At 42.3% G+C, this 13,801-nt stretch overlaps 1 protein-coding gene across 29 annotated transcripts in view; it reads left to right on the forward strand.

Moving 5' to 3' along the window:
• Positions 1-13,801, forward strand: part of LOC132341420 (ceramide transfer protein-like) — a 218,126-nt gene that overhangs the window by 158,939 nt on the left and 45,386 nt on the right. For all 29 annotated transcript variants that reach the window (XR_009490196.1, XR_009490188.1, XR_009490189.1 and 26 more), the window contains one exon: positions 6,475-6,632. Coding sequence is in view for 18 of the 29 variants with exons in the window: in XM_059872980.1 (XP_059728963.1) it covers positions 6,475-6,632 (158 nt within the window). In the remaining 11 variants the exon portion in view is untranslated. The remainder of the gene's footprint in view (positions 1-6,474; positions 6,633-13,801) is intronic.

Consider the following 13,801-nt stretch of genomic DNA (forward strand, 5'->3'; position numbering starts at 1 on the left):
GATGTGGGACCGGGACTGCTGTTGCTGCTGCCGTGCATCCACTGCACCAGACAGTGAGCCCCTGTACCCACACCACTGCTGCCACCACCCTGGAGAGAGAGCCTCTGCAGTGGGCCCCGAGCTATGCCAGGTGGTGCAAAGTCAGCATTTCAGCAGCACAACTCATTTGGATGAACTAGCTTTCCAAGTTTCTTTTTGTCCCTGCTTTATATTGTTTTCAGGCTGGGGGAAACAGGCTGTGAGAGCCTCCTGATATATCATTTTGTTTTTCCAAATACCATGTTGCCCCAGTCCAGGGCCAGTCACCATTCTCCTTTTTCTGGGATACCATGCCGGGTGCCATCTTTGGGACACATTTTTGTTTGTTCGGTGCTGAGTGCGCTTTTGTGGGTAAAACTCTTTCTCTCTTTTGTACATTCTTTTATTAATATTGTGTGGGTATTGCAAATTTTCGGTAAGTTGTGATTCCAACTTTTAATCTGTCCTAGTGTTCCTCCACAAAAGGAAGCATATTCAATCGACTTAATTTTCTAGCTTGGTTTTAAACTAGTACAGTTCTCTAGGATCTTTGAGTGAAAGTGTCTAGGTGTCTGCTAAGGAAGGCAGGAGCCTCCCCTGGAATGCAAAATGTAAACCCCCTCCCTCTGAATTGTTATTATTTTGAAATTAAGGAGGCTCTCAGGCAAAGGTATGGGAGCAGGAATAACAGTTCTTTATCAGGGAAGAAAATAAAAATAAAATAAACAATGCAGTAATACAAAAAAACACTGACAGAGTCAGAATACGACCTGACACCCTGTTGGTCAGGGTGTTGGTAGCCGTCCAATTGGAAATGGTGTCTGCAGTCTTCCTGGAGTGGCAGATGTGGTTCTGTTGAAACATTGAGCCTGTAGAAGGGTATAGTCTTCCTCTGAAGATCCAGTGGAGAAGACAGTTGCTCCTCTGGGAATCCAGTGAAAAAGGCTGGCTGTGGTCTTCCAGATCGCTGATTATATCCAGTTAGGAATACTTGGCTCCTCCCTCTGGGCGGAGCTTCTCACAATGGGATGATGTCATTTTATCAGTCATGCAGTGAGACTCAGTGGCCCATTAACAGAAGTTATCTCCCCAGAGGGAAGATGGGTTGCTGAAGAGATAAAGAAAACTGCCCAATTAACAGAAGATAACTGCCCCATCAGATAGGAATAGAATACACCCCCCCATTTCCAACCTAAGACAGAAAGTTTAAAAGAGCACTATGAAGGTATTCAAATTTATTGCTCAATTTCCAATTAGAAAATCTGGTAACTGAAACAATGATCATTTGTATAAAGCACCAAGGGAGAGCCTGGCTGATGCATATTTACCCAGTGGGATTTTATAATCTAAGAATGTAGAATCTTGATCAGGAAGTGTTGCCATTCATCTGCTCAGGAAAATTAGTGTATTTGGGTTTGAATTATGCAATAATAAGAGAAGAAGGTGGTACTTAAGGGAACCTCTTTGAAGATGGAAGGTGATTTTGTACTGAAACTACAAAGATGGAAATGGCACAGAGACTAAAAGAAGATTTTTATATAAAACACAGTGGGATTTGTATTGGATTTTAATGCTTTGAATGGAGGAAGAATATTCACCAATATTCTGCTGGAATAATAAGGTTGTTTTTAGAGGAAAACTAATTATATTGATACTATTGCTATCCACAGAATACCAACAACAGTAGGTATAAATAAATTGGTTGTGTTCCAAAGCATTTCTCTTTCATTTAGAATTAGTTTAGTGACAAAAGATGCTAAGGTGGCATAAAATGGAAAAGAGAAAGGAACTTTTTTTTTCTGCTTACTGTCTTTTAAAACTAGTCTTTCATTTCAGTGGAAAATACTTGATTTAACAGGTGATTTTTAGAACATCTGGAAAAGTATTACAAACAGCATCTTTTGAATAAGAAGGCACAACTGATCTATCCTAACAGAGATGTGTAGGAGAGAATGGCAGAAGAGCTTTTGAAGGAGGCTAAAACATGCTATGAAAAATCCATTATAAGAAAGGCAAGAGAAAACAATTAATGAATAAAGCAAAATTATTAAGATATAGGATAATTAAAAAGAAACCACTTGAAAGATGTTGAAATTGAAGTAAAAAAAATAGTACTGCTGCATTATTCAATTGGCTACATACAGTTTGATCTCTAGGCAAGAAGAGCAGCTGCAATGATAACACTTTTCTATTAGCCTTTAACTTGCACCTACAGAACTCCTGATGCAAGATTTCATTTTGAAATTGGATGACACTGACTTTGAAACTGCAAACTCTGTATGTATCACTGCTACTTTGAGACTAGTCATTAAAGAATTACTTAGAATATAGGATGACTGAAACTGTGTTGAAGTATTAATGAGTTGTAGATGAGACCTAAAGACATCAGGAACAAAAGCTGGCTTTTTTCCTGGAAATGAGGCTATTTTGCTGCATCTCCCTTGAAGTTTACCCTAGACTTATGAAATTATTTTATACTGTTGCAGTCAGTGGTAATTTCTTCAGTGTGTCTAGCATGTTGCACACTTAAGAGAAAAATCTCATGTATAAGCAGCATAGCTGTGCTAGCAAGCCTGCGCATGAACACGGTCTACACTAGCATGACATATTAGCCGTATAAACTGCATTTTCCCCATTGTAGCTGTTAGGGAGAGGGAGAGCTCATTATTGCTTCTGAAACAGATTGATCTTCCTTTCTTTCACTCCCATTGTCTTTACTCTTTTAGGGAGTATTCTTGATTAACATGAAACAAAAAGATAAGCTGTGTTCTACCATAGTATGTATGCTTTCTGAGGTATTTGAAGTAGTGTGTGGTATGTAAATATCTGTTTGAAAAAGTTTGATTCCTTCTGAAAGAAGGGCATATAAAACCTCTGGAGACTTGAACCATTACTTCAGATCATGTGATGCTTGCTTTCTGTTCCTCAAGTGTAAATATTGTAGTCTACTATTAGAGAACAGTAATTGCATTTCTCTTCCCTACAAGAACTGAGATGCTTGAAAGCTCTGCTTTTTACCCTTGCAGATTGATACTGCAAAAATTTACACAAATAATTATTTTTACTCTTTAAACTGCAACAGTGGCACATTGACAAACTGACAGACCAGGAAAAGAAAGTGACGTCCAAGAGGGTGATAAGTCATCAGGTTGCCCCATGGCATAGCACAAGTTACTTTAACTTGCTTGGCTCAGCTTCAACATGAGTGTTACTTCTGCTTTCTAATATTTTCTGACATTATTGTGTAGTGTTTGATTTCACATTCTGTCAACCTGCATATGAGTTTGACATAGACTGAGTACTTTTTTGTCATACATTTTAAGTGACTTGTTTAAATAGCCTCAGTAACTAATGTCCTAGTTGACAGCAAGAAGTAGTTGTTGGAACTACCAAACACCACAGTACTTGGATAATTCAACATATTTGATACTTTTATATCATACCTTTTTATGTTTTGTTTTTTAAATCTATAGTTACCTGCTAAAAGCAGCCTTGAAATGTAACTGTCCTGGTTCAGGGCAAATTTTGGCGAGAACCCCCAAAGGGGCTCCTCTAGGAAAGCAGATTCAATTGGCCCCTCCCCCCAACCGGTCTGGGAGAAAATACCTCCTTGGAGAAAAGTGGAAAAAACCTGTTCATTAAACAATAAAACCTAAACAATATTAAACAATAAAACCCCTTGCTGCTCCAAAAGACATGACAAACTAAGAAAAGTCCCCTGCCCAGGTTGCAGCTCAGCTCACTCAGTCTCTTATCAGTCCCTCTGGTGCTGGAAATGCCGCGGCCCAGACCCGGCCCGACCCGGTGGGCCACAGGTGCGAGCTGCTGGTGGTTTTATGGTTGTTCAGTCCAGAGCAGGTTTAAACAGGTCCAAAGAAAAGGGAAAAAAAATACAGTCCAGGGAACTTGTTTGCCTCAGCTAGCTAAAACTAACTAAAACAAAGGAGAGCTCTTTCCTGCTGTCTGTTCATTTGCAGACAACATAGTCCAAGAGCAGGAATGTGGAGGAGTGAGTGCAGTGTCTGAAAACAAACTGCGCACTTCTTCTCTCCCCCCTTCACTCTCCGGAACAAGTCTTAAAGGTGCAAAAGTTATTATTCAGCATAAACAGAACAAGACGACTGGGGATAAAAGCATCATATAGTCAACCCAGGACATTCCATCCCATATCCCCATATCGTCAGCTTACTACTAAAACTAATATATATTCTAACTCTACAAACACATACATTATACATCCAATATACAGCTATACACAGACAACAGCAGTAACATTCAGCAAACAGTGATATTTACACATAGTTCTCACCCAACAATCAGATCTCCTTGAGGTACACTTTGTGTTCTTCCATCTTTTTGCATTATCCACCATGTGCAACTTGGTCCCTTAGCAAAAACAACCCCACGAATGGGTTTGTCTGTACTCAAGGCAGAATTGATCCAAACTGTCTTCACTAACAAACCTCTGACATGTACCACTGGGACTTTGTCCCTGTATCTACTCTATGCAAAGGCTCAGATTGGGCAGGGCCAACTCGGTTAGTAGAGCTTCGGGTGTTAACTAACCAGGTGCCTTTTGCCAGATGCTGCTCCCAATTTTTGAAAGATCCCATACCTAATGCTTTCAAGATGGTTTTTAACAGTCCATTGTACCTCTCCACTTTGCCTCCAGCTGGTGCATGGTAGGGGATATGGTACACCCATTCAATGCCATGTTCCCTAGCCCAGGTGTTGATAAGGCTGTTCTTGAAATGAGTCCCATTGTCTGACTCAGTCCTCTCAGGGGTACCATGTCTCCACAGGACTTGCTTTTCAAGGCCCAGGATGGTGTTACGGGCCATAGCATGAGGCACAGGGTAGGTTTCCAGCCATCCTGTGGTGGCTTCTACAATTGTGAGCACATAGCGCTTGCCTTGGCGTGTCTGGAGCAGTGTGATGTAGTCAATCTGCCTGGCCTCTATACTTGTACTTGGACCACTGCCCACCATACCATAGGGGCTTCACCCTCTTGGCCTGTTTGATGGCAGCATATGTCTCACAGTCATGGATAACCTGAGAAATACTGTCCATGGTTAAATCTACCCATCGGTCTCATGCCCACTTATAGGTGGCATCTCTACCCTGATGACCTGAGGCATCATTGGCCCATCGAGCTAGGAATAACTCTCCCTTGTGTTGCCAATCTAAGTCTATCTTTGACACCTCTATCTTTGCAGCCTGGTCTACCTGCTGATTGTTTTGGTGCTCCTCATTGGCTCTACTCTTGGGGACATGGGCATCTACATGGCGGACTTTCACAGGTAGCCTCCCTACCCTGGTAGCAATGTCTTTCCACTCATCAGCAGCCCAAATTTGTTTTCCTCTACGCTGCCAATTAGCCTCTTTCCACCTCTCCAGCCATCCCCACAGAGCATTGGCTACCATCCATGAATCAGTGTAAAGGTAGAGCCTTGGCCACTTCTCTCTTTCAGCAATATCCTTGGCCAGTTGAACAGCTTTGAGTTCAGCAAGTTGGCTTGATCCACCTTCTCCTGCAACCTGTCGTGTGGGGCTCCATACGGCTGCTTTCCACTTTCGTTTCAGTCCCACAATGCGGCAAGAACCATCAGTGTAAAGAGCGTATCGTGTTTCTTCCGCTGGCAGTTGGTTATATCGTGGCGCTTCTTCAGCACGTGTCACTTCTTGTTCCTTTTCATCAGTGAGACCAAAGTTTTCACCTTCTAGACAGTTTGTAATTATTTCCAGAATCCCATGGTGATTCAGTTTTCCAATATGGGTGCACTGTGTGATGAGAGCAATCCATTTACTCCATGTAGCACTGGTGGCATGGTGGGTAGAGGGAACCTTTGCTTTGAATATCTACCCCAGTACTGGTAGTTGGGGTGCCAGGAGGAGTTGCGCTTCAGTGCCTGTTACCTCTGAGGCGGCTTGGACTCCTTCATAGGCTGCTAAAATTTCCTTCTCTGTTGGAGTATAGTTGGCTTCAGACCCTCTGTAGCTTCAACTCCAAAATCCTAGTGGTCGGCCTCAAGTCTCCCCAGGACAGTTAACATTGTTGTTTCATTGCATTTTGAAGTAGTTTCTTTCTTAGTGCTGTATTGGATATGTTTTAAGGTTGCTCTGTATTAATTAGGCCCCACTTCAAGCTGTCAAACTGCTATTGTTACGAAGTATTCCCACTGCCTCCACCCACATGATTTGCAGAGTAATAAAGCATAACAAGCAGACTTGAAATATAGTACACCAAGATGAAGCTGAAGGGCTGTGTTTTTCTTTTCAAATCTCTTTCCTTATCCAGTGAATAGCGGAAAATTATTAGCACTTCTGTTTTTTTCTTTTTAAATAAAATTTCTTGCCAGTCTATTTTATTCAAACTGTGATAATATAAAGCATGCATGTAAAATGCTTGTTTGAGTTGAAGGCAGTTATCAATGAGCAATTCATGTTTGGTTTTAGTGTTTCCGTATGTGACACCCAAAGGAATTAATGGCATAGACTTTAAGGGAGAAGCTATAACTTTCAAGGCAACTACTGCTGGAATCCTTGCTACACTCTCTCATTGTATTGAACTCATGGTAAAACATGAAGAAAGCTGGCAAAAAAGACTAGATAAGGTAAGATGATTTTCCTTTAACTTTTGTTGAAAAAATTGTTTCTTCAGCTTAAAATTGAAATTTTAAATTAGTTGGTTTAAACTTTATTATTCCATGTATTACTTTTTTTATGTACAGCACTTATTAATTTTAGATGCTTTCATTATTTATTACTTGTTTAACATGTTAAAATCAATTCTGATTGTTGGTGATACAGTAACATTACTCATCATATCTTTTCTTTTCCCAGCCCTTGTTCAGATAGTATTCCTATATTTTTAATACTATAAAGATCCTGATAGCATTCTACAGTAATAAGTGTATTGCTTGCAGCCCTCTAAGAGAGACCTAATTATATATGCTTGCAAAATGATGTGAAAATCTCTGAAATGTTTTGTGATATGAAATGGTAATGTCCTAATTTAGGGCAAATTTGGGAGAAAACCTCCAAAGGGGTTCCTCTAAAAGGCAAATTCAAGTGGCCCCTCCCCCAACTGGCTCGAGAAAAGATTTCCTTGGAGAAAAGTGGAAAAACCTGTTTATTTAAAAGGTGAAGCATTCACCAGCACACACACAAAAAAAAAAAAAAAAAAAAAAGAACAGTATTAAACAATAAAACCTCTCACCACTCCAAAGAGATGACAAACTCAGAAAGTCCTTTTCATGGGTTGCAGCTTGGCTCACCCAGTCTGTTATCAGTCCCTCCGGTGCTGGAAATGTCGTGGCCCAGGCCTGGCCCGGTGGGCCACAGGTGCAAGCTGCTAGTGCTCTTCTGGGTTTTCAGTCCAGAGCAGGTTTAAACAGTTTCAAGAAAAAGAAAAACCACAGTCCAGGGAACTTCTTTGCCTCAGCTAGCTAAAAACTAACTAAAAAGCAAAGGAGAACTCTTTCTCACTGTCTGTGCTGCAGACAACAGAATCCAGGAGAAGGATCCCAGGGAGCAAGTGCAGTTTCTGATAACAAACTCCACACTTCTTCTCTCCCCCCCCCCCCCCCCCCCCCTTCGCTCTTGGAACCAGTCTTAAAGGTGCAAAACTTATTTCTGGGCTAAACAGATGAATGGGGATACAAGCATCATAAAGTCACCCCAGGACAGGTGACAGAACTGAGGAGAACAATCACTTCTAACTTTAAAGGTCTAAGATACAGGTTTTTCACTTACCTTCAGGAGACTAAAGAGATTAATTTAAGTCATGTTTTATACTAATTGGGTAATTTTTGGGGTGGGGCTGGGCTGATATTATATTATGTTATTCTTATGACAGTGATAGTTCATGGTAAGCCTACTCAACCACTATAGCAACTTGAAAGGAGCAGTGTCTTCTCTCTTCAGATGAGATATGCTAGAAACATGGCTAGGTTGTACTTCAGGCTTTGATTTCTAGAATTCTGCCATCACTGGCTGGTGTCCTGTACAGTCTTTTAGCCATTGTTGTCTTGTTTTTAATTTAACATATTTCCGTATGGTGTATATCACATTTCAAATCTAACTCAATATGTGTTAGTGGTACTCAATTCAAAGAATGAAGTTATTCAGACAAAGTACAACCATGTTTGAATCCTTGCCCATGTCTCCTGGCTCTTTGTCTATATGTCGGACCCGGTCCTATCTAACTGTATTGTGACTTCTGTCAACATTTACTTTATTGCATCATCTAGGTAGTTTGAGGAATTATAGCAGACCTAAGACTTGAAGCTTGTTCATAGGATTGTAGGGTAATTTAGGTTAGAAGAGACCATCTCTAGTACAACCTCCTGCTTAAAGGAAGGACAGTTTGAATCAGATCAGGTTGATCATGGATCTATCAAGTCTGATTTCTAGTCTCCAAGGCTGAAGACCGCAGAGCAATTCTGAGCATCCTGTTCTGATGCTCTGCTGCTGTTATATATCCCCTTGGAGCAGTTCTTATTCCAGTATCTGCCTACTGTTTTTCCTCTTCCTACTATAGACCGTTGTGAAGAGTCTGGCTCAGTTTGTTGATGACCTCCTTGGAGGTATTGGAAGGCTACTATTAAGCCCCCCCATAGAAGCCTTCTCTATTCCAGACTAAGTAAACACAGTTCATTCTTGCTGATCACAGTTTGCTTACAGCATGGATGAAGTGATTTTTTTCTTGTCAGTAGGTTAGTATATGTTATTACAGAATAATATGTTAGTATAGAATTTGGTTTAAATTAGTTGTCATATTTTTCTTCTTCTGTGGGCTAACTTGAAAGCACTTGTTTTCAGCTCTAAGCAGTTAAAAATTCAAACCTAAAATTCACTTTCACTCATACAGAATCACAGAATCATTTAGGTTGGAAAAGACCTTTAAGATCATTGAGTCCAACCTTCGAGCAATCACCACCTTGTCAACTAGACCATGGCATGAAGTGCCACGTCCAGTTGTTTCTTGAACACCTCCAGGGATGATAATTCCACCACATCCCTGGGCATTCCATTCCATCGCTTAACAACCCTTTCCATGAAAAAATTATTCCTGAGGTCCAACCTGAACCTTTCCTGGTGCAGCTTGAGACTATGTCCTCCTGTCCTGTCACTAGTTGCCTGGGAGAAGAGGCCAACCCCCACCTGGCTACAACCTCCTTTCAGGTAGTTGTAGAGATTGATAAGGTCATCCCTGAGCCTCTTTTTCTCCAGGTTAAGCTCCTTTAGCCTCTCACCATCAGACTTGTGCTCCAGACCCTTCACCAGCTCTGTTGCCCTTTTCTGGACTTGCTCCAGCATCTCAATGTCCTTGTCGTGAGGGGTCCAGAACTGGACACAGCATTTGAGGTGTGGCCTCACCAGGGCCAAGTACAGTAGGACAACCCTTTCCCTTGTCCTGCTGGCCACACTATTGTTAATACAGGCCAGGATGGCATGCGCTTTCTTGGCTACCTGGGCACGTGCTGGCTCATGTTCAGCTGTTGTTGATCAGCATTTCCAGGTCCTTTTTTGTGCTGGAAAGGTTTTCAGACACTCTTTCTCAAGACTATAGCACTGCATGAGATTGTTGTGGCCTAAATGCAGGACCCAACACTTGGTCTTGTTGAATCTCATACCACTGGCCTTGGCCCATCAATCCAGCCTGTCCAGATCCCTCTGTGGAGCCTTCCTACCCTTCAGCAGATCAACACTCCCAGCCCAACTTGAGTGAAGTCTGAACTTACTGAGGGTGCACTTGATCTGCTCTTCCAGATCATCAATAAAGATATTAAACAGGACTGGTCCCAATACTGAGCCTTGGGGAACCCCACTAGTGACTAGCTGCCAACCACATGTGACACTATTTACCATCACACTCACTCAGGGCCTGGACACCCAGCCAGTTTTTAACCCAATGAAGAGTGTACCTGTCCATGCCATGGGCTGCCAGCTTTTCCAGGAGAATTCTATGGGAGACAGTATCAAAGACTTTGCTAAAGTCCAGGTAGACAACATCCACAGCCTTCTTCTCATCCACTAGGTGGGTCACCTGGTCATAAAAGGAAAACAAGTTGATCAGACAGGACCTGCCTTTCCTAAACCCATCCTGGCTAGGTCTGATCCCTTGGTTGTCCTCTATACGCCATGTGATAGCATTCAAGATGATCTGTTCCATAACCTTGCCAGACACTGAGGTCAGGGTCACAGGCCTGTAGTTCCCCAAATCCTCCTTCTGACCCTTCTTGTGGATGGGCGTCACATTGGCCAACCTCCAGTCATCTGGGACCTCCCCAGTGAGCCAGGACTGATGATAAATGATGGACATTGGCTTGGCGAGCTCTTCTGACAGCTCCTTCAGCACCCTCAGATGAATTCCATCTGGTCCCACAGACTTGTGAGTGTCTTAAGTGGCTCAGCAGGTTGCTAACTGCTTCCTCCTGGATTACAAGGGGGCTGTTCTGCTCCCCATCCCTGTCTACCAGCTCAGGGTGCCAGTTGCCCTAAAGATAACTGGTTTTACTGTTGAAGACTGAGGCAAAGAAGGTGTTAAGTACCTCAGCCTTTGCATCATCCTTGGTGACTTTATTCCCCCCCATGTACAATAAAAGGATGGAGAATTTCCTTGGTGCTCTTTTTGTTGCTAATGTATTTATGAAAACCTTTTTTATTATCTTTCACAGAAGTAGCCAGATTGAGTTCTGGTTGAGTTTTTGCCTTTCTTATTTTCTCTCTATGTAACCTAATGACATCCTTGTACTCTTCCTGAGTTACCTGCCCTTCTTCCAAATGTCATAAACCTTCTTTCTTCCCTGAGTTCCTGTAAAAGATCCCCATTCAGCAAGGCTGGTCTTCCCTGACAGCTCATCTTTCAGCACATAGGGACAGACTGCTCCTAAACCTTTAAGATTTCTTTCTTAAAGTATGTCCAGCCTTCCTGGACCCCTTTGTTGTTAAGGACTGTTCACCAGAGGACTTTTTTGAAAGTGTCCTGACAAGGCCAAAGTCCGCCCTCCAGAAGTCCAGGGTAGAGGTTTTGTTGTCGCCCCTCCTTACTTCACCAAGTATTGAAAACTCTATCATATCGTGGTCGCTGTGCTCAAGACAGCCTCTGACCACAGGGGATACTTCTAACCCTATGCAGACATGATTTTACAAGTGCTGCTTATATACAGTTGCTACACGCAAATTACAATTCACCCATTACCATAAAACCCACCCCAAGTTCCCAGGTTCAGTCCTTGTTTTTTCTGTCACTACAGTCTTGAGCCAGATGTCGTCTTCTTATCTTCCAACCATCCTTGCTGGGAAAGCAGTTTTTCCATGCCTTGTTTTGCTACTAAAAGTTCACAGGCACAGTAAAAATTGAATTAATCCTTTTGGTATCAGACTCACTTACTAGGGCTGTCAGGAAGTTCTCTTCCACATACTTCAAGAACCTCCTAGACTGCCTCCTCTCTGCTGTGGTGAGTTTCCAGCACACATCTGGCAAGTTAGTCTCCCACAAGAACAAGGGTTGATGATTGTGAAACATCAGAGACACTTAGAGATTAGTTCATCTGCCTCTTCATCCTGGTTGTGTGTTCTATACCAGACTCTCACCAGGATATCTGCCTTGTGAGCCTTCCCCCTGATTCTTACTCATAGGCACTCCTACAGCATAAGTAAATATGTTTTAATGGGGGTCACTTGGAGATTTTAAATTTCTCTGCCTTGGTAGACATGCAACTTTGTCACACTTGTCAGTGAAACTTTCTGGGGATTACAGCACACTGATGATGAAGTACTATAATTCTAATATAAAATAACCTTTTTGTTTGAATTCCTCTAATTCCTAGCTTATTAGATTAGGAGATTTTGAGTGAATTAAATGGTATAAAATTGTGGTGGATCTGCCTTGGCAAACAGCCAAATCCCCACCCAACTGCTCACTTAGCATCCCATTGTCACCGTTGAGTCAGAAATGACACAGAGTCAGATCAGAAGGCAAAGGCTAAAAAGCAGCCTTTATTCAATCCTCTCATTTTTATACCTTGGTTCGCTACAGGTGGACTTGATTGGTCATTTAATCAACACATTTCACATGATAGGCTAATTAAGGAGACACCCATCTGTAAACAACTTTATGAGAAAAACCACTTGTTAAAAAACACCACCCGCAGATTGTTTAATATTTGATTAGCATTTATCTCTCCAGCTCCCTAAAGCTTCACAGACCGATTCATGGGAAAACTTATCTAGCTTTCTCTCTCTCTGACCAGACTGTCATAGCCACAGGTCCCCCTTTTTGTTTAAAGGAGGAGGCAGTGTTTGTAATCCTCTGCAGGGCCCCTTGCAGAAAGTAGAACAAACACAGTTCCAGAGGTTCCTCTAGTAGTTGCCAGTTACCAATCAGAACCTCAATTGGACACTGACTTAGGATGGTCAGAGAGATTTCCAACATATTTACCAACATGAAGTCTTGTGGTTCCCTCTTACAAGAAATACACTGTTAATCTTAAAATCAGTTATCTATTCTAATACAGTAACCAAACATTGTTAGTCTGCTCAAAGAACTGGCAGTCTAACTTGTCAACAACCCTTTTCCAGAAACAGAAAAGATAGAATGTTCATTCCCCACTCGTGGAGGGGCCATCTGATTGATGGTCAGCATCTTGATCATCGTTTGAAGGTTGCCTGTTGGTCACATTCTGTTTTGGTGTCACAGGGCGAACACACCTCTCAGGTATTCACCGTACCCCAGTATCTATGGAAACACATGCATACCTGCGGCCCCAAGTGATAAGGTTGCATGGGCTCTCCCACTTATTAGTGGTTAGGTCTCATATCCAGACTTTCGCTCAAGGCAGGTGGGTCTCACCTGAAGAGTGAAACGAGAGAAAATGATATAAAATGACAGGATTGTTTGAATTTTGTGGCACTGTAAGATGATTGATTGTATATAGAGATTTTTCCAACTTACTGTGTGGGGTTTCTCCAGGCATTCCCCTTTTTTCTTTATCCAGAATATGTTTTACAGTACCATGAGCGTGTTCAGCAATGTCCTGGCCCGTTGGAGAGTGCAGGATACCAAGTTTGTGTGAGACTTCCCATAAGCGCAAAAACTGCTGCGTCTTCTGTGAGATGCAGGCGAGGCCATTATCAGTTTTCACAGAAGAAGGCATTCCCAAAATTGCAAAAGCCATTCTCCAATGGGCAATCAGGTCACGGCCCTTTTCTCCACTGTGAGCAGATACCCACATAGCAGGAGAGAAGGTATCAATAGACACATGCGCATACTTGAGGCGGCCAAATTCAGCAATGTGAGTAACATCTGTTTGTCAAAGCTGCAAGGCTCTTCGGCCTCTGGGGTTCACCCCCGCTGGTAAAGGTGCAGCAAGTCTGTGACAGTCAGCGCAAGAAATAACAATGGCACGAGCCTCAGTTGGCGTTAACTGAAACTGTTTCTGCAGAGTATGTGCACTTTGATGGAAAAAAATCATGCGATGGTTTGGCTTGCGCAATCTTGTTGGGCTGAGGCACTAGCCACGCAGAGTTAGCTAGCCTGTCAGCCCTGGCATTACTTTCCATTATGAAACCTGGTAAATTGGCGTGACTCTGAATGTGCAAGATGTAATACGAATGAACTCGGGTCTGAATTGCACACCACAAGGCTTTCAATAACTGAAACAAAACTGCATTATTGACTTCCTTCAGAAGTGAACAATCCAAATGTTTGGTTATATCTGCGACATAGGCAGAATCAGTGACCAAGTTCAGCAGCACCTGAGAAAATTTCTGGAAT

Source organism: Haemorhous mexicanus, chromosome W (assembly GCF_027477595.1).
Source record: "Haemorhous mexicanus isolate bHaeMex1 chromosome W, bHaeMex1.pri, whole genome shotgun sequence".
Classification (NCBI taxonomy): domain Eukaryota; kingdom Metazoa; phylum Chordata; class Aves; order Passeriformes; family Fringillidae; genus Haemorhous; species Haemorhous mexicanus.